Source organism: Equus asinus, chromosome 3 (genome assembly GCF_041296235.1).
Source record: "Equus asinus isolate D_3611 breed Donkey chromosome 3, EquAss-T2T_v2, whole genome shotgun sequence".
NCBI classification, from domain to species: domain Eukaryota; kingdom Metazoa; phylum Chordata; class Mammalia; order Perissodactyla; family Equidae; genus Equus; species Equus asinus.
Window position 1 is genome coordinate 15,442,836 of NC_091792.1, and position 27,465 is coordinate 15,470,300.

At 39.8% G+C, this 27,465-nt stretch overlaps 1 protein-coding gene across 2 annotated transcripts; it reads left to right on the forward strand.

Moving 5' to 3' along the window:
- The first annotated feature begins 25 nt into the window (after nucleotides 1–25).
- Nucleotides 26–27,250, forward strand: BBS12 (Bardet-Biedl syndrome 12). 2 transcript variants are annotated; one of them, XR_011501882.1, is made up of 6 exons: nucleotides 26–187; nucleotides 7,595–7,661; nucleotides 9,482–17,416; nucleotides 19,113–19,238; nucleotides 23,304–23,370; nucleotides 26,943–27,250. XR_011501882.1 is itself a non-coding variant. In XM_014845513.3 (3 exons), the coding sequence occupies exon 3, from the start codon at nucleotides 9,492–9,494 to the stop codon at nucleotides 11,634–11,636; it is 2,145 nt and encodes a 714-aa protein (XP_014700999.2). In that variant the 5' UTR covers nucleotides 26–187; nucleotides 7,595–7,661; nucleotides 9,482–9,491; the 3' UTR covers nucleotides 11,637–16,876. The 2 variants fall into 2 exon arrangements, 1 of the variants encoding a protein (XP_014700999.2); XM_014845513.3 differs by lacking the exons at nucleotides 19,113–19,238; nucleotides 23,304–23,370; nucleotides 26,943–27,250 and having other exon boundaries at nucleotides 9,482–16,876.
- The last annotated feature ends 215 nt before the right edge of the window (nucleotides 27,251–27,465 follow it).

Genomic DNA, 27,465 nt, shown 5'->3' on the forward strand with positions numbered 1-27,465 from the left:
TTCTTAGCGACCAGGTCCTCAGCCCCGGCCCGCTTGCTCCTCTTCGCACATGCGCAAACTGCGTGCGAGGAAGGAGTGGGGCGGGTCTTCGCCCCGGCGCCTTAGGGTGGTTGTGCCCGCCGGATGCTTGTCTGGTGGTGGGAAGCCCTGGACTGGAGCCTCCCGTGGGCATGGAGAACAGACCGAGGTTAGTAGGGAGGTGCTTCCACCGACTGCTGTCTTTGGTGAAGACGTAGGGAGCCCTTGTTTGCTTTTCTGACCTCTTAGGGCCGGGAAAGGATGAGAATCTAGGGCCTGGTAAGCCTGGGTGTATTGGTACAGCTTTGAGCGGAGAGGACTGCTCTTTCCATGAGCCTCCACAGTGCCTGGCTCTTGGCCTTTAGCCACTTCCCTCCTCCCTGGTTCGCAGGGATTCTGGCCTGGAAGGCAATGGCATTTCTTTATAGGAGGGGCGTGGTGCGGCGATGTACTTGGAAGGAGGTGGGTGTGGGGGCAGGATGGGTCTTGGGATGCCCTTGAAGCCTCACTGCATAGGAAAGAGTTTTGATCAGGATTGTGTTTATTTGTGGGGTAGGACTTTGGCCCCACCCCTCATCACTCTCAGACATCTACCCGACTCCTCGCTGACCACTCTCACCTCCAGCCATGCCATTGGCTGAATCCCAAGATCTCAACCCTACCCGGGCGTAGATCCGCGCTCTTGAGCCACACACAGGTGGCCTGATAATCCAGCTGACTCAGTAACAGCCGAGATTCAGATGCCCAGACAGCCGCTGTAAACCAGCGCAAATTCTTGTTCAGAGAGCCGGGCTTGCTGGCTCTGCCAAGTACTGAATCTGGTCATGGACCAACTAAAGAGTGGGGGAGAAGGACTGAGGTGGATCCTTCACTTCCTAGTAGGAATGAAAAGGTGATAGTCTCTTGAAACTTACAGATCAAGACTTTTTGTGACTCCTGCAGTGCCTTCTCTAAATACTTTATTTTTTAAAATCAGACTGGATTCTCCAGCAATGGATTCAGGAAGAACATTAACTTTCACCTGGTCTTTTTCCTTTGTCTCACTTATCTCATTGAAGTAGAGCAGGAAGAACGTGCAAAGCACATTCTTGAAGCAGTCTCCCAAGTCGCTGTTCCTACTTTAGTAAGTAGGAACATGACACATTTTCCAAAACCATCATGCCATCTTGTTCACATTATGTCCCAGGCAGACACCCAAGCATTGTAATAATTGATTTAAAAAAAAACTCATTAGGATTCTGGAAAATAGGTAAGGTTATTCTAATATTAGAAGTGATTTTTCCGTATAAAGTTACCCCAGTGGAAATTAATAGGATGCAAATTCAAGATATTTTGTGAATTAAGTAAAATTTTCAGTCTCTTAATTATAATATATTGATTTTTCAGGCCATTAATCTCACTTGAAAAATTGCTCTTGATAAATTTCAAGAACATACACTTCATCTTTACTACTAATATTAAAGGGATTTCTGAGACCCAGAAATGAATAAGTGACCAAATATGTAGAACCAGATTCTAATTTCTAGGCTCTCCTGGATCAAGTTTGATCTCATGTTAATTAAAAGGCTGAATAGTATGTTAACCTGCTTTTATATCACTCTATGATTTAGGCTCTTATATTTGGGATATTAACTTCTAGTAAAAGTGATTTTTTAATTATAGGCTCAGATTGCAATTTCTAGGTGGCAGACAGGAAGTACTCAGTCCTAAAAAAATAGCTATTACTAATCTAGTCGTACTATAGAACATTGATAATAATAATAATCATCTAGGAAAATATTAAACACGTTAGCACTCTTAAATCTCCCAAATTTATTTATACTCTCTACGGGTCATGTACTATGCCAACTATTAGGTGAAAGGAACTGAGTGTAGAATATAAAGATGAATAAAAGCAAGGAACCCACAGATTAGTGGGGGAGATAGGCAGAGACATAAATATAGTGTTTTAAATTCAGGGTGCTAAGTGCTTTAGCAGATCTGTGTAGAAAGTGCTTTGGAAGCACAGGAAAGAGATGCTACTTCCCAGAGCACTGGAGAAGGCTGTATCAAAAATGTGGCCTTTGCCTTTGGTCATGAAAGATGTATAACATTTGCCAAGGTGAAGAAAGGGTAGGATATTCAAATCAGAGTTTAGCATGTGCAAAAAGGAAAATGAATGTATGTTCTAATGTGTCAAAATCATGGGGTTTCTAAGGAAAGGTGGAAGATGAGTCTTTTAAATTGAGATCAGATTATAGGACACCTATGTCAACCTAGGGAGTAAAGACTTTATTTTCTAATAGATAAATAGACGTTTTTAGGAAGTGGAGTGATTAGGTTTGTGCTTTTCAAAGATGATTCTGACAACCATGTGAAGGAGGAACCATTTTGGAAGCAATTAAAGGGCCTCAACTAAGGCAGTTCTGAAAAGGATTCCTGCCAACTCTAAGAGTAGTTGAACCGTAAATTTACGGTGGAGGAATACTGACAGTGGCGTGTGTTTAATCTTGTTTCAGTTTTGTACTTAAATCTAAGATAACAAATATAATGAAAACCATTCATGCATTCAGTCATCAAATATTTATTGAGTGCCTGCAGTGTGTTAGACTATATTCTTGTATGTGGAATGTCTCAGTGGCTAAAATTGCCCTCCTGGGAGTTACATTCTAACAGAGGGAGATAATCAATAAATAATAAATAAATAAGTAAACTATGTACTATTTTATAAGGTGATAAGTGTTATGGAAATGAAGAAAGTAGAGCAGATAAAGGGAATCCAGAGTCTAGAGGGAAAAGAGAAGTTTGCGAAGTGTTAAATAGGGTGCTCAGGGTAGGCCTCATTGAAAAGGGGGAAATTTGAGTAAATATTTAAAGGTGGTGAGGCAGTAGATTTCTTGGGGAAGAGCATCCCAAGAAGAGGAGCCTTTCAACTGGACAGAAACACTAAGGTGGGGAGCATAACTTGCGTGCTCCAGACATAGAGAGGAGGGCTGAGCAGAGGGTCAAAGGGTGTAGTAGTAGGAGACAAAGAGGGGCCAGAGGCAGGAGTGCACATGATCAGGGCACTGTCCGCACTTTGACTTTCACTCTGAGTGAAATGAGAAGGCTTTGCAGGATTTTAAGCAGAGGAGTGAAAGGATCTGAGTTAATTTGTTTTTTGAGAAAGATTAGCCCTGACCTAACATCTGCCGCCAAGCTACCTCTTTTTGCTGAGGAAGACTGGCCCTGAGCTAACATCCGTGCCCATCTTCCTCTGCTTTATCTGTGGGACGCCTGCCACAGCATGGCTTGACAAGCGGTATGTAGGTCCGCACCCAGCATCCAAACTGCCGAACCCTGGCCCGCCAAAGCGAAACATGCAGACTTAACCACTCTGCCACCAGGCTGGCCCCCAAGATCTGAGTTATTTTTTTTTCCTTTTTCTCCCCAAAGCCCCCCAGTACATAGTTGTATATTCTTCGTTGTGGGTCCTTCTAGTTGTGGCATGTGGGACACCACCTCAGTGTGGTTTGATGAGCAGTGCCATGTCCGCGCCCAGGATTGGAACCAACGAAACACTGGGCCGCCTGCAGCAGAACGTGTGAACTTAACCACTCGGCCACGGGGCCAGCCCCCATCTGAGTTAATTTTTAAAAGGGACTCCTGTGTCAGACAAAGGAGTGAAGTCTTTATTTTCCAAGTTGGAGATTTTTAGGCAGTGGAGTGATATGATTAGACTGCTGTCTGGGGAATAGACTGGAGATAGGCAACCTCTTAGTTTTGATGATGGAAAAAGCTAATCATAACTGTCAGAAAATACTAATTTTTTTAAAATGTGACTCCTGAAAAGCATTGCATGTCTTAGTATTCTAAACCAAGTACTTTAGACAAGACTAGAATGATCTCAGGGAAAGAAAGCTGCTTCTGATGTCAGAATCCCATTGAAATAGTCTGACTGTGCTCTTCTATTACACTATTAACTTCTATTAAGTTAAAACTTAATAGCTTAATAGGCTTGCTGGCTTAATAGCTGGCAAGTAAAGTTGTTAGTGATCTCAATAATGAAACAGAACTCTGTCTGTGGAAAACACTGATGCTGATTATAGCAGAACAAGAATCAGATTGTGTCAGTTCAACACCAAGAACACTTGCCGGAGGTGCTTCTCATGTTTGAAACTATCTGTTGCACCATCCCTCCCCTGTCTTTGTCTTGTTATACTCAGCCTCTTAGAAGATGAGGGATTCTTGTTTGAGTTTTTATTTTATGTTAATTATAGTGAATTGTAATCTCATCAAAATAATAATTTGGGAGCTCTTCTAAATTTAGGAATGCTAAGACTGTTTTTTAAAAAAATTACTGTCGAAACTTGGAATACAGTTTTCAAATGCTGAAACAGATCTCTTGCATAATTATTTTGATATAACTTTTATGTGACTTTTTGCTCAAAGATTAGTTTTGTCTAAATGATTTCATGCCTTCTCTGGGAAACCTTTTTTCATATAATTAAATACAGACTAAGTTTGAAAAAGCCCATGACTTTTTCCTTTTACTCTAAATTCTCTATGACTTTTCCACTCATACAGTAATATCTTGTGATTTAAGTATAGTATAGAAAGGAAACCATAAACAAAGACTCTGACACCTAAAAGAAAAAATGGGCTTATCCATATTAGGGGTATAAACAAGGCTTATAAGAAGGCAGAAAGGCTTAGAAGTGGGAAGTGCAGTGGGAGATTCTACAGAAGAGAGGGCGAATTACCATCATGCTGAGTAGAAGGGCAGCCAGATGGTGGTATTGGATAGTAGTTAACAGCATGGGACTTTGGCATTAGACAAACCAGGGTTTTAGCCCATATTCTTTTACTAGCTATGAGGTTTTGTATGTTACTTAACTATTCTTTATTTTCTACATTGTTAAAATAGGTTAGCTCTAGTACCTACCTCATATTGTTGTTGTGAGGACTACGTTATATAATGCATGTAAAGTGCCTCCTACTTAATAAGCTCTCAAAACCTGTTGGGAATAAAAAACAAAAGCAAAAATCCAGTCTTGTCTTTTCAGGCCTGTCTTTTCAATAAATTATTCTGGAGCAACTGGATATCCGTGAGGGAAAAAATAACCCCCACCTCACACAAAAATCAGTTTCTGATGAATTATAAACATAAATATAAAAGCCAAAACAAAAAAAAACAAAGTTGGAGGACTCATACTTCCTGACTTCAAAACTTACTACAAAGCTACAGTGATCAAAACAGTGTGGTCCTGGCTTAAAGATGGACATGTAGACCAATGAAATAGAATTAAGAATCCAGAAATAAACCCAAACATCTATTTCCAATTGATTTCTGACAAAGGTACTGAGACCAGTCAATGGGGAAAAGAATAGTCTCTTCAATGAATGGTACTGGGACAATTTTATATCCATATGCAAAAGAATGAAGTTGGACCCCTACCTCACACCGTATACAAAAAAATCAACTCAAAATGTATCAATGAACTTAATATAAAATATAAAATTATAAAACTCTTTGAAGAAAACATTGGGTTAAATCTTCATGATTTTGTATTTGACAATGGATTCTTAAATATGACACCAAAACCAGGAGCAACAAAAGAAAAACTAGACAAATTAGACTTCATTAAAATTAAAAATTTTATAGGTCTAAGTACATTGTCAAAAAGTAATGGAAATATAACCTATAAAATGAGAGAAAATATTTGCAAATCATATTTTTATAAGGTTCTAGTATCTAGAATACGTAAAGAACTCTTACAATTCAACAACAAAAAAAACCCAGTTTTAAAATAGGCGAAAGATTTGAATAGATATTTCTCCAAAGATAATGTACAAATGGCCAACAAGCACATGAAAAGATTTTCAATATCATTAGTCATTAGAGAAATGTAAATCAAAACCGCAATGAAATATCACTTCACATCCAGTAGGATATCTATTATTTAAAAAGTAATAGTATTAAAAAATAAAACAAAACAGAAGATAAGTGTTGGTGAGTGTACTGGGCTGAATAGTGTTCCCCCCTGAACTCATGTCTACCCAGAATCTCAGAATATGATTTTATTTGGAAACAAGGTCTTTGTAGATGTAATCAGTTAAGATGAGGTCATAACAGATTAGGATGGGCCCTAAGTCCAATGACTGGTGTCCTTTTAAGAAGGCCATGTGAAAGGGAGGCAGAGACTGGAGTTATGCTGCCAAAAGCCAACGACCTTTAGGAGCAACTAGAAGCTGATAGAGGCAAAGAAGGATTCTTCCCCAGAGCCTTCAGAAGGAGCATGGCCCTGCAAACACCTTGATATCAGACTTCTGAACTCCAGAACTATGAGAGAATAAATAGGTATTATTTTTAAGCCATCCAGTTTGTGGCAGTTTGACAGTAGCCCTAGGAAACTAATACAGCAAGGATATGGAGAAATTGAAGCCCTTATATATTGCTGGTGGGAAAGTAAAGTGGTTCAGTTTACTGTAGAAAACAGTTCCTCATAAAGTTAAACATAGAATCACCATATGACCACCCCTAGGTGCGTATGCAAAAGAGTTGAAGACAGGTACTCCAATACTTGTATGCAAATTTCATAGTAGCACTATTCACAATAGTCAAAAGGTAGAAACAAGTCCATCAACAGATGACTGGATAAGCAAAGTAATACATACATACATCCATCCATATGGTTGCGATGGACTGTTACGCAGCCATAAAAAGGAATGAAGTACTGACACATAATACAACGTGGATGAACCTCAAAAACATTATGCTAAGTGAAAGAAGCCAGACCCAAAGAGCATGTATTGTATGATTCTACTTATGTGAAATATTCAGAATAGGCACATCCAGAGATGGAAAGCAGATTGGTGGTTACAAGGGGCTGGGGAAGAGGAGAGTAGGGAGGGACCGCTCAATGGCTGCAGGATTTTTTTTGTGTGTGGGGGGGGGGTTAATGATGGAAATGTATTGTAACTAGATAAAGGTAGTGGTGGTTCAACATTGTGAATGTACTAAGTACCACTGAATGGTACTAAAACCACATTAAAATGGTTATGTTTATGTTGTGTGAATTTTCACCTGAATTTAAAAGAAAGACTAGAGCCAGCACTGATGGCCTAGTGGTTAAAGTTCGGCGTGCTTCACTTCAGAAGCCCGGGTTCAGTTCCTGTTCCTGGGTGTGGAACCACACCACCCGTCTGTCAGTAGCCATGCAGTGGCAGTGGCTCACATAGAAGAACCAGAAGAACTTACAACTATACACAACTATGTGCTAGGGCTTTGAGGGGTGTGGAGAAGGAAAAAGGAGGAAGATTGGCAACAGATGTTAGCTTAGGGCGAATCTTCCCCTGCAAAAAATAAAATAAAAATAAAATTTAAAAAAGACTAAAACCTAAAGCTTTGGAAGAAATATAGAAGAATATCTTTTGTACTCCGGGGTAGGCAAAACTTTTGTAAATAGAACCCAGAAAGCAATAACCGTAAAAAGAGAAAAAAAAGATAAGTGAACTAGCTCGCCAGGCAGTATTAAGGGCCACTTGTGGTTTGGGATCATGAACTTAAAATGAAACCAGTTAGCATGGTTATGTGTGTTTTTCTGTTTATTTTCAGCTGCCCCAGGTTAAGCATGGAGTAGACAGAGAGTTGGATTTCATCAAAATTAGTGGAGATTTGCAAGGTAAGATGCAAATTACTTTAGATTTACAAGGTAAGATGAACCAAAAGAGGTACAAGGTTTTGAGGGTGTGCGTGCAAAGGAGTGATTGTAGTAACTGACAAATGGGAATTTAAACTAGGCGAGTAGAGAACTGATAAAAGGGGGTGAGTGGTGAAGGACAGCAAAGACATGGTAAGATCAGATAGTTGTAAGACATGAAGAGTCTCAGGATTGTTGAAGCTGGAGTCCTAGAGTATATTTTGGCTCTCTCTAGGATATGCTTGAGTGTGTCAGAGTTTTATTTTTATTTTACAGAGTTGAAAATTTCACTGAGTTCAAACGATCATTATATATTTTCCTAGGCTGCACCAGCTTTTCTTCTTAGTCCTTAGAAACCTGTAGAGAGCTCCTCTTAAGGAATGGTTATTTGTGGCCGCCTGTGATCTCAAGGTCTGCCTCACACTGTGGTGCTCTTTAGCGTCAAGGCTGAATCTGCACCTTACAGAAACAAATTTACAGTGCTGTGGCCAGCATTAGAGGAAAAGCAAAACTCTAAGAGTTGTTTGCTTTTTGATATTTTGGACTTAAAATATTGTGATGAATGTTACTTGAAGAATTGTGAAGTCTTAGAGTTGGAGGAGAAATTTATATTATCTACAGTTTTAGCTTTAGTACTTTGAGAGCTCATACCTCGCAAGACAGGTCCTTTTAGTATAGACAGCTGTTTAATTAGGGGGTACTTTGTTAAAACATTCTTTTTATTGGGCTGAAGTCTTTCTCTTGTAACTTCTTCCTATTAGTTTTAGATGTGAATTCTGAAATATTATGGAAAAAGTCCAGTTGCTCTTGAACTTCCCTTTAAATAGTACTTTTTTCCCCTTTATATTCTAATCAGTAGTTGAATTCATCCTCTTACCTCCATTCGTCTTCCTCATTTCTCAACTAGATAACTATAGAAGATGCTTAACTGGCCTCTCTGCCTCCAGTCTGGCACTCATCCAATCAGTTCTCTACACTGCTAGCAGAGTGGTAATAAATCCACAACACAAATAACATTTATTATTATTATTATTAATTATTGTAGCAAGTACTCATCAAGCACTATGTGCAGGCACTGTTCTAAGTCCTGTACTTGTGTACTCCTTATAATAGCCCTATGAAGTAGATTGTCTGTAATTATGCTCCTTTTTCAGATGTGGAAACAGGGCAGAGTAGTTAAATAACTTGTTGAAGGCTCTGCAGCTCGTAAGCAGTAGAGCCAAGTTCAAACCCAGACTTCTAGCTTCAGAGCACATGCTCTCAAACACTCCATCAAGCTCTTTCTTAATCTTCCTTACTTAAAACACTTGTGGTTCCCATTCTAAGATCAAGTTTGGCATGGCGCGTGATGCCCTTCATGGTCCAACCCCTTTCCTCTTTTAGAGCTTCATCTCCTGCTTTTCCCCACTACTTTCTTTGTATTCCCATAAAACTAAACTGCTTGTATTATCCCAGTACACTCTGTTTTTTCAAATATATGTGCATTTACTACCACCTCCTTTAACCTGCTAACCCTTTCAAATTATTCTTCAAGACTCACTTTAGGTATTACCTTTTTCTGGAAACATTGTCTGTTGCCTGCATGACCCACCTTCCCTGTTAGATGATGTGTTCCTCCTCCACACACCCCTTCCTTTGTCATTAATATCATAATACTGTGTCATTGCACTGACCATATTTAATGGAAACTATAAATACCAGAAACTCCTCAAATGAGGGAACCATATCTGGTTTTTCTTTTGTAAGCATTTATACCCACGAGTTACACTGAATAAAGTTCCAAGTTTTTATTTTATTTGCAGATGATGATTCATGGTGATGGCTTGCAGAGTCATAAACAAAAGAAGGCACATGGGACTTCAACAACTCTCATCATTTGCAGAAACAGGAAGAACTTTTCTGGGCCCAGTAAAATCATCCAAATTTATTATAGACGAAGAGTGTCATGAGAGTGTGTTAATCAGTTCAACAGTAAGGCTTCTCGAAAGTTTGGATTTAACCAGTGCAGTGGGACAACTTCTCAGTGAAGCAGTTCGAGCTCAAAATAACACATACAGAACTGGAACCAGTACTCTTTTGTTTCTTGTTGGAGCATGGAGCAGTGCTGCTGAAGAATGTCTTCACATGGGTGTCCCCGTTTCGTTAATAGTGTCTGTAATGTCAGAAGGCTTGAACTCTTGTATTGAAGAGGTAGTTTCCCTTGAAGTCCCTGTCCACCATGTATTTGACCATATTGACAACACAAAGACATTTTCTGGACTTGAAACATTTAGTGTCAGTTTGGGCCCTTTTCTACAAATCCCATCAGATACTGGTTTGATGCAGAAAGAGCATGATCTCAAAGATGTTGCCCCTCAGCCATTGACCATTCACAATCTTTCTGGGAGACCTGTTAAATCACCTCAACTCTTTAGGCCTCAGGCTAAGGTTGAAGCAGATACAAACACGTCACAAACCCCTCAAACTCTGAAGAACAGTCTGCTTGCAGACACCTGCTGCAGAAAGTCAGTACTAATCCACAGTAGGCATCTTAATAGGACAGATAATAGCCAGCAGATAAGCAAACCAGATGGATTTCTAGAACAACATGGTGCAGCTACTCCCCAGGCTTACAGGTGTAATGATCTGGTAGAGTTGGAGGTGGGTTTGAGTCACGGAGACGACAGCAGCATGAAATTAGTAGAAGCAGCAGCACAGCTGCAATATCAGAATGCTCGTATGCAACAGGGCAGCTGTGCAATGCCGTTTATGTTTGACATTTCAAGAATCTTCACTTGCTGTTTACCAGGTTTACCAGAAAGTTTTTCTTGTGTCTGTCCAGGATATATCACTGTTGTATCAACATCCAGCACTACTCTGATCAAGGAATTGCAGAATCAGCCTATCCGGGTAGTTCTTATTGAGGGTGACCTCACAGAGAATTATCGCCACCTAGGATTTAACAAGTCTGCAAATATTAAAACGGTATTAGAAAGCATGAAGCTTCCACAAGACAGCTCAGAAGAACTGTGGATAAATCGTGTATTAGAGATATTAATTAAATTCAATGTGAACCTTATCCTGGCACAAGGAAATGTATCTGAACACTTAATTGAAAAGTGCACACACAGTAAGCGGTTGGTAATTGGGTCAGTGAATGGCAATGTGATGCAGGCTTTTGCAGAGGCTTCAGGGGCCGTACAGGTGGCCTACATTACACAAGTGGATGAAAACTGTGTGGGTAATGGGGTCTGTGTGACCTTCTGGAGAAGCATTCCCTTGGATGTTGTAGATACAGTCGACGGAATGGCAATCATGTTAAAAACAGAAGGGATTAATTTGGTTACGGTAGTGCTCACTAGCCCGGTCACTGCACACATGCAAAGCAAAGAAGATAGATTCTGGACTTGTGCCTCTCGCCTGTGTTATGCTCTAAAAGAGCAAAAGGTCTTCCTTGGAGGTGGTGCAGTTGAATTTTTGTGTCTTAGCCATCTTCAAATTCTTGCGGAGCAATCTCTGAGTAAAGGAAACCAAGCCTGTTCAGGATGGCTTCATAATACTTCCTCTTGGCTGGCCTCATCTCTGGCACTGTACAGACCCACTGTGCTTCAATGCCTAGCCAATGGATGGCACAAGTACCTTTCAACTCTCATATATAACACTGCCAATTACTCATCGGAATTTGAAGCCAGCACATTCATTCAACATCATCTACAAAATGCCATAGACTCTGGCTCTCCTTCATCTTACATCTTGAGCGAATATAGTAAACTAAATAGTGGAATTTTCAATTCAGGCATTTCAAATAAACTGGGACAAATTCCAAGAGTTTATGACATTGTTACACCAAAGATTGAGGCGTGGCGCCGAGCTTTGGATTTAGTACTCTTAGTCCTTCAGACAGACAGTGAAATTATTACTGGACTCGGACACACAGAGATAAATTCACAGGTGCCAGAGGGCTTTTTATTTTTGTAGTGTTATTGGCTAAGTCTTTGGAAAATAATCTTTTGTAATATATCATGCTAATAATAAATTTTCTAGTAGCCAGGTCATAGTGCCTAAAATGCCAGCTATTACCAAGAAGAAAATAATTGATATCTGTCAATAATTGTGCAAGCTCTGAGATTTCACTCTACTTAACAAGCTAACAAGTTAGCCTGTTACTATTTCATGGGATGCTATAGAATACATGAGACACTTGGGTAACAGACAGAGGACTTTTATTATTCACAGCAAAAGCAGTAGCCAGAGCTTCGTGTGGGTTTGTGTCAGTTCACCGTTTCTGTAAGTCCCACAAAAGCAACACAAAGGGCCAATGATGGAAGCCTGCACACATAGTGAGTTGTGTTACTGAAGAGGAACACTGAGCTTGGGATATTCACCGCTTTTGTGGTAAGCAGAAACAGTCCTGTTCATTGTCCAAGGGGAGTTGTTACCTCATGCCTCAAGGTTGCTGAGTGTAAACACAAGCCTGGACTAGGTAAAGGTAGGTCAGGTCTTTGCATTCATGGCATACCCAGAAAGTATGCCATGTTGCTCACAGCCCATAATGGATAGCCTCTTCCAACAATTCACTGTTTAACCTGACATGTTCTTGGCCAAACTTGAATTTTCATGTGAGTATGCTGCTCTTTTGGCTACTCTGATTAATCTGAAAAACAGGTTGTTTAGTCAATACCAACACCATTCAGTTGGTCTCATATAGCAATTAATTAAGTCTGCTGTCAACAGACTCTGAGCAGCAGGGTGAAGCCAGTCTGCAGTATTGACCTCAGTCGTGTCCCCCAGGGTCTTGCATTTAGTCAACTGTAAATTCCAGTGGGTTAGCAGGACATCTTTTTATTAGCCAGAATGTAGTCTAAGACCAATTTATTTTCCATTATGACCCACGCAAGGGAGCTTTGACTGATTTGCTGACCTTTGGTGTCATTACCAAAAATTATAGGAGGCAATAGATGGGCCAGGAAGCAGACCCGATCCCTAATGGAGAGATCTTCCATGGCCCATTTTCCCCACATACAAGCACATAATCCAGTGGACTCAGGTCAGTCTACTTCAGGATTTGTTGTTAAACCTGATTTGAATTACCATTATATAGATTTGATTAAGTCACAAAGATAGTGTCACCCAGTAGTTGCAGCCTCAGTTTCCATACATGGCAAATTCCAAGGCCACTCAAACATTATGAGAAACATATGATCAGTCAGATTGAGACAAGGATGTCCTGGTTCCTGTATTTGCACTTGTTCACCCCAAAAGGAGCTGCCACTGATGGCATCGTGTACTGCCTCCAATCCTGAATGAGTCTTAAGGTGTCGAGCCTTCTTTTTGGTGGTGGGGCATCAAAGAGACAATATTTGTTTGACTCCCAGAGGGATTGAGTGCTATGAATCTGTCGAGACAGTCTCAAGAAACTTTACTTGGCAAATAGGGTTCTGAATTTTGTTGGGATTTGTCAGCCACTCCTACTGGTAGAGGTGGATAACTCCACAGTCAGGTAGATAGTGGCCACAATCAGGGCCATTAAGACAGGCTTCTAACTTGTCAATGACCAGATCATCTATATAGTAAACATTTGGGGCATCAGAGCATAGAGGCACTGACACTAAATCCCAACCCGCCGATGGGTTAGGATGGGTGAAGGCTTGGTAGCGGATGGCAGGGAGTTTTCTCTACAAGTGGCAATGCTCTGAATGGGAGAATCTCCTCTGGCACTTTATGAGCATTTATAGTATAAGCAAATAACGTCTCAATACCAATTATGTATTTTCATAACAAAAGTACATTGAATTGGTTTACAGGGTCATTTTTTCCCTTTACTGCAAGATTTGCTCCAATCCTATCAGTTGACTTTAGTCACTTTTCCCCCCAGTGGGAATATGGACCAAGAAGTTTAACAGTTGCACATTAGGGCCTTTAAAAGCTGCCAAGAGATTATGTTATTTCCCTGCCTAGGAGCTCAGGAAGGAGCAGGGAGTGAGGGCGGCAGCCAAGGAGGCCCTGTTTTTCTTTTTTTTTGGCTTTTCACTTAGCTGTTGATGCCGACTTCTCCCCTGTGCACTTCCCGGTATCTGGAGAGCACCCAGACTCCAGGGATCTTTCTTTTTGCCCCCCATACACCATGGCATCTCCTCAATGTCCTGCAGTCCTTGGTACTTTTGACTGCCCTGTGCCAATACCTACTTCCCCTCTGGGACTAGGGGCACCTGTATCTTACAGAGCTATAAAAGTTTGAGTCACTTTCTTCCCCATTGTTCCTCCATCACACTTGGCTTTTTCCTTCAAGCAGCTGACGTCAGGGTAGAGGGTGAAGGAGGTAGCAAGAATTGTGGAGAAAGAGAAGGGCTCCATGCCACTGAGCAAAGCTTTGAATTTAGAGTAGTCCGCCCTTATCCATGGTTTCACTCTGTAGTTTCTGTTACCCGCTGTCAACTGTGGTTCGAGAGTATTACATGGGAAAAATCCAGAAATAAACAATTGATAAGTTTTGAGTTGCATGCCATTCTGAGTAGCATGATAAAATCTCACTCGGTTCCATCTGGGACGTGAAGCCTCCCTCTGTCCAGCGAGTCCACACTGTATGTGCTGCCTGCCGGTCAGTCACTCAGTAGCCGTCTCAGTTATCAAGATCTGCTGTCAGTTTCGCAGTGCTTGTGTTTAAGTAACCCTTATTTTCCTTAATAACGGCCCCAAGGCACAGGAGCAGTGATGCTGGCAATCCAGATATTCCAAAGAGAAGCCATAAAGTGCTTCCTTTAAATGAAAAGGTGAAAATTCTCGACTGAATAAGGAAAGAAAAAACATCATATGCTGAGGTTGCTAAGATCTACAGTACTTTTATTACAGTATATAGTTATAATTATTCTATTTTATTATTAGTTATTGTTAATCTCTTACTGTGCCTAATTTGTAAGTTAAACTTTATCATAGGTATGTATGTAAAGGAAGAAAACAAAGTGTATATAGGGTTCAGTACTATCCACATTTTCAGGCATCCACTGGGGACCTTTAACATATCCCCCATGGATAAGGGGGACTACTGTACTTTTGGATTTGATTGGCTGCCCAACTTGTGCTCAGGATTCTTATATTTTCGGTATACTCAAAGTTTTATTTCCTCATTGCTGACAGCATTTCTTTCAGCTTTGGAGACCTCTTGACTTAGCAGCCACTGGCAGATTTCTTCACAGCTAGGGCCCAGGGGCATGCATCCTTCCTCCTCCAGCCCCGAGGTGACTGAGCAACAACCAGGACTCCATCTAGGTGGCTTGTATAATCCTACCTCTCACTGCTTAGCCTCCAAACGTTCATCAGCAGGTAGGACAGTGGGGGCCTCTGCTCCCTCCCCCTTTCCCACTAGTTGAGTGCAAGTATTCACTGTTGGATCCCAGGGAGTCTTATATCTCTTAATCCATCCCATTGGGGCCCTCATCTTTTCCAGAAAACCATGGCCCTGTCAGCCAAAACTGTCAGGAACTGTGCAGGGTGTAAGATGTTTCCGTTTACAAGCTAACAGGTTAGCCTATTAAAATTTAATGGGATACTGGCAGAAGACATGAGACTCCTGGGTCAGAGACAAAGGACTTTATAGTAGCCAAAGCTTCGTGTTGGTTTGTATTGGTCCCCTGTGCTCCTAAGTCCCACAGGGATGACATAAAGAGCCCATGAAGAATTCCTGCACACAAGGTAGGTTGTGTTGCAGGAGAGGAACCCTGAGCTTGGGCGATTCACAGCTTTTACAGTAAGCAGAAGTAAGCCTGTTCTTTGTCTGGGGGGAGATACTACATCGTTATTCAAGATTTCTTACTGCAAACACAGCCCTGAGAAATGGCCTGGAAAAAGAGAGCTCAATACCCAGCAAGAACATGCAGGGATGCTAAGAGCCCATGGCAGCCTGCCTATCTCAACAAAGTCTTTCTCTTTTGCTACTTAGCCATAAATTGAACATTATAAGGACTGAATTATTTGTGTGGTTTTTGGAATTGAATATTAGAAGAAGTCTAGGAAAATAATTGTAGTAGTAATTAATTTACTGACTACCTACCATGTTCCAGCCACTGTTCTAAATTCTTTACATATTAATTTGCTAGGGTTGCCGTAACAAAGCAGCACATATAGGTAGCTCAAACAACAGAAATTTATTTTCTCACAATTCCATTTAGGCTGGAAGACTGAGATAAAGGTGTTGGCGAGTTGGTTTCTTCTGAGGCCTCTCTCCTTGACGTGTGGATGGCTGGCCTCTCCCTGTTTTTTCACAATGTCTTCCCTCTGTACCTGTCTGTGTCCAAATTTCCTGTTTTTGTAAGGACACTAGTCATATTGGATTAGACCCCTCCCTAATGACCTCATTTTAACTTAATTCCCTCTTTAAAGACCCCACCTCCAAATCCAGTCACGTTCTGGGGTACTAGGGCTCAGGACTTTGTCAGATGAATTTGAGGGGACACGATTCAGTCCATGACACATATAGTATCTCAATCTTTGCAACATCTATTTTCTCCTTGTTATAGATGAGGAAATGAGCTTAGTAAAGTTAAGAAACTTGCCCAAGGTCTCACAGCTAGAAGGTAATAGACCTGGAATTTGAACTAAGATTTTATCTGGCTTCCAAGTCTATTTCTAAGCATTAATTGTGATATGAAGCTTTTTGTCTGTAAGGTAACAACAATAAAACAAGAAGAAAAGAGGATGTCTGGTTTATTTATAGGGCTGATTTAAATGTGGTCTTAGAAAATGTGATTTGATTATCCTCACGCTTTGGGTAAAAAATACCATTTTTGGTTTGGTGGTCGTCTTAAATGTGGTCACATGAAAACTTTGCACAGATAATCATCCCAGTTATATATACTGTCGATCAAAGTTAGAATAATAACAATGTTGAGTGTTGAACTGTTTTTAAAAATAAAAGTGTATTATTTTACTTTGGTAGATAATTGACACTTTTACTCTCCCTCTGTATGCTATTAACACTTAGTTTATGTTAAAATATTATGAAGATTAGCAGTGCCACTAATATTAATGAAGATGCTCAGCTAAATTTATGTAATAGTTTTTTGTGAAGTTGGTATTTGCCTATATTAGTACAATTAAATATTAGTAAAATCTTGTAATAAATACTTTCCTTTGAAACTAGAAATCTCACTCTAATATAGATTGTGTAAATTTGTTTTGTTTCCAGATATTAAAAAAACTTTGTACTATTATGTGGTTTATTGGCTATTTTTCTAATTCTTATAATCATAAAAAGTAACTTTAGGTTTTAATTTCTCAAGGAACTGTTTTGTCCTTGCAAACTGAGGGCAATCCCTTGAATAACTTGATTCATCTAAGCAAATGGACTTTCCAAGAAGCCCTGTCTACAAGCAGGTAAATGTTTCTCGAAGGACCAGAACAGTGTTGACATCTTTGTGAGACTGACCTGCCTCTGTAACGTTACGGACTACAAAGAGGTTTGCAGTCATCCTACATCTACATTATAGTCCATCTTCTGAAAGTTAAATAACTCCTGGACCAGGGTTAACTAGCCCTTCAAAAAACAATCTTTAAGAAATTCCAGCACTGGAATCCCCACATGGTCCAGAAGGTGGGCGGGTGTGCCTGCCCGCCCAAAGGCAGGACAGATGCAGGATCAGCAGAAGGGAAATGGGAAGCGGCAAGAGTGAAGGGGTTCCTGACAAGTCATTGTGAGCTACAGTCCCCAAGACTGCTAATAAGTTCTTCCAAAAGGAAAGCACTCTACTTGCATGGAAATATGGGTAAGCAGGTTTGAGAGCTATCTCATGGGCACCACATTCTGGGCGAGTGCAAAACAACAACAAACCAAAAACAACCCCACGTCTCTGTGTTCATGTGGATGCAGAATTGACTAGTGGTGATCAAAGCTCTGAAGAATATCAGAAATGCCCAGCACATGCTTCCTTCCAGGAGGCTGAGCCACACTCTGAGGGAACGAAAATGAGAGCAGGGCAGGAATATTTGGAATAAGAGAGAGGGAAGATTGACATTGTGAATGGTGAAACAATGTCATTTTGTATTAGGCTGGGTGGCCAGGAGACTCAGAAGAATGAGATCTCTGAAAGTAAACATAACCTTGATGGCAATGTCAATAGATCTCTAGGAAACACAGAGCTGGTGGTAGTAAATTGTTCCAACCAGACTTTACAAGCAGAGAAGGGCTACACAGAAAAGTTTTATTTCAGTCCTTCGTTTATAGCGAGAGAGACGGTGAGCCATGAAGCTGAGAAACTGAGCCTGTCCTGTCCCTGTCTCCTCCACAGGAATCTCCTCCTGTGATGGGATCCACAAAAATCCATGTAATTTGAATGTGGGGAAAGAAGAAATGCCTGGCCTGGTGGCACAGCAGTTAAGTGCGTACATTCTGCTTCAGCCACCTGGGGTTCACCGGTTTGGATCCCGGGTGTGGACATGGCACCACTTGGCAGGCCATGCTGTGGCAGGCATCCCACATATAAAGTGGAGGAAGATGGGCATGGATGTTAGCTCAGGGCCAGTCTGCCTCAGCAAAAAGAGGAGGATTGGCAGCAGTTAGCTCAGGGCTAATCTTCCTCAAAAAACAAAAAAGAGAAGAAGAAATGCCGTTTAACCTCAAATGACCTTAGAACAAGACAAAGGATTAGAATGGATTAAATAATATTTGAATAATGAGAACTCACCAGGAAAAAAAGTAGCTACAAAGCAGATGAAAATTAATGTTTAAAATGAGTTAAAGTAATCATTTAAAGTCTTTGAAAAAGAAGAACAAGTTAGAAATGAAGATCTCAGAAATTAGATAGCAAACAACAGGTTATGAAATGACAACTGACACAGCTCGGAAAAGAATTGGACTAAATTACAACACAGGAGCAAATAGACTCCACAGAAAGCACAGTAAAGGAAGTTTCATTGCCAGAAACCCAGTAGAGGAATCTCCTGTTTCACAAACTCTTCTCAGTTTCCAAAACGGAGCTCTGCATTGTACCATCTTTCTTCTACGATGCTGACTTCCATGGCCGAACTTTACAAAGGATGACTTTCCTACGTAAAGCACAGTCCGGGCTAACGTTAGAGTCACAGTCTGGAACTTTCAAAGCCATTAATTACTCATTTAAGTCCAGGGGCCATTCTTGGCCCCCTAGTTCATGCCATCGTCTACTCAGTTTAGTGAGGGGAAAGCACTGGTAGATCAAAGGAGTCCAGGCTCTCTCAGGGTGGAAGGGCCTCGCAGTCACCAAATGGCAGGGTTTCCATGATCATAGCTTTGCAGGCACACAGACTTTTGCCAGGATAATAGGAGGTAATCATCCTTAGGGGGATTAACTCAAACCAAACTCACAGAGAATTGTTGTGTAAAACAGGATGTTAATTTCATATTTACATTTGTAACATAACTGCTAGAAAAAACAATATTTGTATGAACTGAGCCCATCATTTTTTTTCTTCCATGTACGAAAGTCTCTGAGAAGCTGGGAAGATTGCTTGTCGAGGCTGGAGTTGAAGCCGAGGGACTCTTCTGATACAGTGCTAGCCAGGCACCCTCTCTTCAGGAACAATGCTGGAGACCCACCACTAGCCAGGAAGGTGAGCTTTTTGCTCACTTCTTCGTTGTCATACTCTTTATTCAGATGTTGAGATAATTGGACACTGCTTTCTTCTTACTCCATCATATTTCAGACTTGCCCTCTGGAGGCAATACTCTGTGGTCCCTTTGAATGATAACTGTTGCTTTGATTTGAGAGACATCACCAGAATCACCCACTTCATGATGCTTGTTTAATGCCCAGAGCTTAACGTATTCTCCAGGTTCTGGGAGCAAAGGTTATAGTTTCCTATGGACAATCTAAAGGTTGTCCCTTCCATAATAAAAGACTGATGACAGGAAGGGATCTATCAGCTTCCAAGGTTCACTTGTAGTATAGTCAAATCGGCATTGGACTGAAAGCTAGGAGACCTTTGTGCAAATTCTGACTTTGTCCCCTGGGTGACCTTGGGCAAGTCACTTAGCCTCTCAATCTGTTTCTTTATCTACAAAATGTATTCTTAAAGCGACTTTGAGTTTTAAATTAAATATTCATTACAGTAACCTAACTCAATAAATATTAACTGCATGCAAATATCTAGGGAAATAAGTCAGGCATTTGGAATCTTGTTATAAAATAACTTTATGAGATTTCTGTTCCCTTCCTGGCTTTACAATTTTGATGATTCTCCTTTGTGCCCCTCCCTCCCTGGCCCTCTTTATAATGATTAGAAATTCTGCCCCGTGAACAGAAAGGGTCAGTGTGCCTACTTTGGAGATGAGAGCAATAGCAAAGGCAAGTGCTAAGCAAGATATATTTCGGTTCTCAAGGTGGCTGGAGGACAAAAGAACCCAGGCAGTTGAAGAAAATAATGACAAATAATAGTAATAGTAGGTTTGGTGTAGTGCTTTACCCTTTTGAAGAGTTACTAGACTGCCGTGGGCCTCTTCTAGAAGTGGCAGAGCTCCTCTCTCCCACAGGGGTTTGCTGGCCTGAGAGTGCAGAGCCGAGCCCAAGCCAGGCAGGCTTACCAGTCATGCTGTCAAGTTCTTATTGTGATTGCCGCCTACTTTACTTTAGTATTTTGTTGACGTAGAGCAGTAGTTCTCAACCTTGGCATCATATAAGAATCGACTGGGGAGCTTTAAAGAACTCAGTGTCCTAACCACATCCACATATATTTATTTATAATTCGTCTGAGGTCAGGGCGCCAGGCGCTGGTAGTTTTAAGAGCTCCCCAGGTGATTGGAATGTACAGCCAGGATTGAGAACCGTTGACTTTAATAAAGAGATGATTTTTCCCTTGCTCAGTGGTCCTTCCTCCTGTGCTGCACTTTAGGATCACCTGGGGAGCTTTTAGACAAGGTAAATCAGAGGATTTAACTGGAGTGGGGGCCTGGTCTCTGGATTTTCAAGGCTCTCCATACGATTATAATGTGCAGCCAGGATTGATGGTCAATGTTATAACTTAAATAGAACATAAAAAGATGATCTTTTTAATACAAAGTAAATGCTGTCCATCCCAGGGGAAACTGTGAATTTTGCAACTTTGCAAAAATATGACAAAGCATGTGCTTAGCTCCAGCCTGGGGAGGATAATGTAGGAAAGGGGCACAGAGATAGGAAGAATAAGGAACAATAACAATCTTCATTCATTATTTTATATGAAACAACTTGAAGTCCTAAAATGCCAGCTATAATTACCTTTAACTCAGCAATCGTCTAAAGAAGGATTGCTTCTTGCGAAGTGTCGATCATAGACCGCAGCTACCATGGAAGAGCACTTCTTCGTGCCAGGCACATTGAGGAGCACTGACAGGCGTGGGCTCGCTTAGGGCTCACAGCGGTTCTGTGAGGCAGGCTCTATTATTATTCTCATTTTACAGATAAACTGGGCACAGAGGCTAAGTGTCTCACCCAAGGAACACAGCCATTTAGAGGTACAATCTGGCAGTGGGACTCAAGAGACCCTAATGGCAGCCACTGGTCTCTGAAGAGGGGCGGATGCACAGACAAGAATGTCCATTGGGGTGCAAGAGGAATATATTAGAATTTCTACTTCTGTTTATTTTAATTTTTTTCTTTATATTATGTAATTTACATATCCTTAGTTTGGTAGGACATATATATATTTAATTTATAAATAAATAAATATTCACATATTGAGTCATATGATCAAAAAGTTTGAAGACCACTTCCCTAGCAGCTAATGAGTACGCAGCACAAATACAAAAATTCTGCATGAGGCAGACTCTGAGTCTGAGAGAGCAGAAAGGAATCTAGGAGCAAATATTCACTGAAGGGTGAAAAGGAAATGAATTTGGTTAGCTCTATCGTCTTCTACAGGTAAACACATTGAGACTTAAAAAAATGTAATATATTTTAGGGACATACGCTCAAACATTCTGAAATACTTTTCAGTGAGCCATTCTAAAACATCTAGTTTATTTTAAATGAGTTTTCACCTGCGCCCACTTAGCAATATGTTTTTATGGAGCTTTTTAGACAGCTTAGGTCTTCATTTAGACTACAGAATTTATCAACTGTTTTAGACTGACTCCTGGGATAACCAAATCCGTGTTGTATAAGCAGCAGGCGTGCCAATTTGCCAGTCCTCCTCTGGCCTCACGTCCAGGCTCCTAGATCGTGTTGTACAACCTCTTTTTTTGCATCTGACTTTATCCTTGACCAATTTTATTACGTGTTCTGGCACTTCCATTCTTCCTAAGTACTCTTGTTTATCCTTCATAGCCAGGCTCTATTTTCTTTTATCTTTTTACGTTTGATTATGGATTGCCTTTTCTTCTTCTATTCATACTTCCATCTTGGGATTTTTTAACATATTCTTCTTTTAACTCCTTCCGTTATTCTTCAAGCACATTTTTAGAGGAAACTCTTGGTCTCTTTTTTCTACCACACAGCAAGGTAACCTTATTAATATTTGGGACATAGTTTTCCAAAGCCCCTTCTGTGTGTGTGGATGTAGATATGTTTTTTGCAACCCATAAGTGGGATCATACTAAATGCACTGCCATATAACCTACTTCTGTCAAGTAATTACTAATAAATTTCCCTAATATCATTGAATAGAATTCAGTAAAATAATTTCAATGGCACCATATTATGCCGGCACAATAACCTACTATAATTTAATTAACCCATGGCCTATCAGACATGTAGTTCATTTCCAGCTTGGATGCTATTATAAACAAGGCTATAAAAAATGTATTTGTAGCTGAATTTCCTATTATTCATGATTATATCCTTTGGATAAATTCTTAGAGACAGATATCAGGTCAATATGTAAGCGGACATTTTAGCTTTCTTACATATTTTTGCCAAATTGTTTTTCCATAAGGCTCTGCAAATGAAAGTGTAATTTTGACAGCCGTTGTTGACACTGGATATTACTATTAAAATTTTGTTTGACTAATTTGAGTGAAAATACAGTCTCATCTTAAACTTTCTGTGATTATTAGTGAGGAAGAAAGTACAGTGATTTTCTTTATATTTTTTAATGTTTGTAAAATATCTATATTTTCTTTTGATTTTCTTCCTTTGGTGTTAGGTTTAAAAAGGTCTTCCCAACCCCAAGATTGTGTTACAATCCCCTATACAGACTTCTAGTAATTTTATGGTCTTATTCATCTTTCACATTTAAATATATAATCCAACTGGAGTTTATTTTAGTAGACTATAGAAGACTCTAAAAGAACTTTTTCCAAATGGTTATCCAGGTGTCCCAACATCATTACAGAGTGTTCGTTGCCCACACAGATATTTCTAGCAGTGCGGAGGAAATACCCACAGAAAAAGTGATATCATGTTCTCAGTTGCTAAGAAACATTTTCATGCCTTTCTAATTATGGATTCACACTGCTCAGTGTTCTGTCATTCTTTTCTGCTACCGTAGCACCATATACTACCAAAAGAAGAAGAGAGTAGAAACTTGTTGCACTAACAGTGATGAAAGTGAAGGCAGCATCCCCTTTGTAAAAGTCCTCCTGTGCTGGATTGAGAGCTCCTCTCCCAAAGAACTGTTTTAGAACACACTTTTGCCTCCTAAGGGTCATCAGAGCTTTACTCTGAAAAACCTGAAAAATTTCTTCTTTCTTTTGACCTGTAGGTGGCAAACTTCCACTCTTGTGCTCCTAAAATTTGGACCTGCTGATTTAAAGTCCGCAAAATGAAAGGTGAGTTGCTTTTAGTGTGGGTTAGCATAAATATAAAGGTAAGGAGATTTAAAGTAAAAGGACGGTAAAAGTAAAGGGCAGTTCCTTTTTTATTATTGTCTGTTTCCAGACGGTCAGCAGAGACCTCGGCCAGAGGCCCAGCTCTGCTGTTAGCTGTGACTCGGGAAGGGGAGTCAAGTTCTCTTGGCCTCTGTCACCTCCCCTTTCAGTCACAAAAGTTGGGCGAGGTCATCCCTGTTGCAGTTTCCAGCTCTAAATTTTATGAGTCTTGTTACCAATTTAAATCCCTGACAGATTTTGAGTGATAGTGAAACTCATTTGAAAAGGGGCAAAAATGTCAAAAATTGCTTCTTAAAAGATTGTAATAACAGGGCCAGACTTTAAAATTGATTACAAAACTTTAGTACATGATATTTATAACATTGGGGTTTCAAAAATTGGCCAATTACAGATTTAAACCATTAAAATGACCTATTTTATTGCAAACCAGTAGTAATACAATAGAGACTGAAACAAATTTTTTCAATGTTAGGAGAAAGAATTAGGTCTATTGTCACCACAGCCATATCAGTAAGTTACAATAGTTTCAAAAGTAGAATATAAAATGTAAATCTGCAAGAAACCAGAATATAAAATATAAAACCCAAAGAAACCAGAATAACAATATGTATGCCTTTTGTGGGTAGGAGATGAATTAGTGAATATTAAAAAAGAGAAGAAGCTATTGAACACAAGATTCAATTTTTCATTCTAAAAGAATAAAAACATTTTCAAATGACAGGAAGAACTAAATGTGACACATTATGAAAAGCTTACTATTTTAAATGTATAAATATGTATAATCCAGGCCACGTTGGAGTCTCCCTAAACTCAGGTTAAATCTGGCCCAAATCTTAAATCCCGTAACTCTGATATTAAAAGGCTTTCTGAGAATTTTATTGTGGATCCCAAACACACACAGCACAGACACACACACACATCCTTTTGCTTCTCTCTGCCCTCTGTGTTTTTGTTATTTTTTTAAGGATTGGCACCTGAGCTAACAACTGTTGCCAATCTTCTTTTTTTCTTCTGCTCTTTCTCCCCAAATCCCCCTAGTAGATAGTTGCATATTTTTCAGCTGTGGGTCCTTCTAGTTGTGGCATGTGAGACGCTGCCTCAGCATGGCCTGATGAGCGGCGCTATGTGCACGCCCAGGATCTGAACCGGCGAAACCCTGGGCCGCCCAAGCAGAGCTGGTGAACCTAACCACTCCACCATGGGCCGGCCCCTGCCTTCTGTGTTTTATTGGCAATCTATTTTTCCTTTCCTCTCACCATCCTTTACTTCTCCATTCTTAATGTCTACAACTAATCTACCCATTCGTATTAAGCACTTCATGGGTTTTTAAAAGCACTTTATAAAAGGTCCGAGTAAGTTACAGAGAGGCAGATGCCAAAACGTGGAGTGCTGACCTTTCACTATTTCCTCATTACATCCTTTCTTGCTTCTCCCCTCCCATCCCCTCTCCTCCTTAATCAGTACCATCATCCCTAGCCTCAAGAAGAGCTCTTCTTACATTCACCCTCCACTACACACTCCCATTTTCCAAAAAGGACAGCTCTCCTGAAGAGGCATATTAGTATACAAAATTTTCCCCATCTAATTTCATCTATAAGGTTGGCATTTTAATTCTACTTTAAAAAGGAGAAGCACTTTACACAAAAAGACATGGAAAGTGCACAATTTTGCTCCTATAGTGCAGTACACAGCAAAGCAGCTTTAAAGCAGCATTACGTACTAGTTAGAATGGAAAATATTTGAAAGATAAAACTCAGTGTTGGTGAGTGTTTAGGAAAGTGTGCATTTATGTACATTGCTGGAGAACACGCAAATTGGTTCAACTTTAAATTGTTCTTGTACAAACAGTTAGTAGTAGTAGTATAAAAAATGGAAACAAACCAGATATTCCACAATGGGGAGTATTTAGACAAATATGTATTAATGTGATGCAATGAGTACTGCACTGCTTCTAAAAATGCCAAGTGTGCATTTTACTTCAATACATAGACAAGTTTATAAATAGCAATAAATTAAAAAACAGAACTCAAGGGGCTGGCCCCGTGGCCGAGTGGTTAAGTTCGTGCGCTCTGCTGCAGGTGACCCGGTGTTTCGTTGGTTCGGGTCCTGGGCGCCGACATGGCGCTGCTCGTCGGGCCACGCTCGGGCGGCGTCTCACGTGCCACTGCTAGAGGGACCCACAGCGAAGAATATACAACTATGTACCGGGGGGCTTTGGGGAGAAAAAAGAAAAATAAAATGTTTAAAAAAAAAAAAGTTAAAAAAAAAAAAACAGAACTCAAGATGATATTAACTTTATGGCTATGTAAGAACAATAACAAAGATTGGAACCCTGAAGAATGTAAATAAATTCAATTCTTATTAATTTGTAAAGTTAAGTTCCAATTTTTAGAAATGACAATAATTCTAACTACTAGTCATAATTATTCTATCTTGTTTTATATCTCTGTATACACTAAACCAATTGTTCAAGTCTATTGGAGTTCATTCTAATAGTTTGAACCATCTCCAAAAGATTTTATTTTCCTTTTAGAATTACTTTAAGTCAAATTTTTCTGATGCATTAATTGAATCTAGGAACAAATTAGGTGTTTTAAAAGATTTATTGGTGTATGACATTCCAAAAAATACTTGACCAGCACGACTCAAAACTGTAAAGGTTATAAAAAAACAAGGAGAGTCTGAGAAACAGTCACAGCCAAGAAGAACGTAAGGAGACATGACAACTAAAAGTAATATAGTGTCCCAATGGGATCCTGGAACAGCAGAAGGACATTAGATAAAAATGAAGGAAATCAGAATAAAGTATCGACTCTAGTTAATAATTATGTATCGATACTGACTCATAAATTATAATGTACCATACTAATATAAGATGTTAATAATAAGGGAAACTAGATATGGACTAATATAAGATGTTAATAATAAGGGAAACTAGATATGGAGTATATGGGAATTCTTTGGGCTATTTTCACAATTTTTCGGTTTGTCTAAACTATCCTAAAATTAAAATTTAATTTTAAAAATATGTTAATATGTTCAGACAACTATAACACCATCTAATGTATTGACCTATTGTCCTAAATAACAGGACCTAGTTTACTGTTAGTGTCCAGCTGATAAGGTGAAAAATTACCTTATCTAAATCCAGGTGAAAGATTATGTGTCTATAATCATGCCATGGATCAAGAAAACAACTTCAATCACAGAAGATACCCATCAGTAGAGCAAATGACATGTTATTAAGAGCTGAGGATGCAGAAAGTACCACATAAAGCACTATCCTCGCCCAGGTGTACATAAACTATCTCCAAGATGATCACACCATGGGAATACATTCCAAGGGCCCGATGCCACCTCTATTCTAACAGTGTTCTTACCTATCAAGATGTAAAGTTGTTACTATTATACTACAATATCCAATGAAGTCTATTTCAGACTCTTTTGAGGTTTCTTTTCCTTTTCTGAATTTTTTTTTCTTTTTCCATTTTGTTTGCCTTTTTTCTTGGCAGTTGCATTTAAAAATTTTTCCAGTGTATTTATCTGGCGATGTGAAGAAGAGTCTTTGCACATTGTCCACTACGAACGAAAAACAAATTGGGAGGTTTGCAGTCTGTTGAGAACATGGAGCACTGGTTCGATGTCTAAAAAAAGTAGAGCTGTTTCCTGTGTTAACCTCAGAAGAGGAGGTGGAAAAGGCCACTTCCCAATAGTTTTCCACGCTGGACTATGGACAATTCAAAGAAATGAGGCAGATGTGATACATTTTTCCCCTCGTCACTCAAATTAAATCACTCATTAAAATAGTTTCTTTTTAATGTATTCAAAATGTTTTAAACTAGCATTTGTGTTTTCTTGCTTAAAAGTGATAGAAACTTCTGTTGATGAAGTCATTTATTTTCTTAGAAATAATTACTGGTTTCCTAATGTATTTCCGAAACTGCCTTGTTAGTAGCATGTGGGCCACTTGTCAAAATGCAGATTCCCGACACACGTCTCAAGATTCTAACTCAGTGTGCCTGAGGGCCCGAGGGA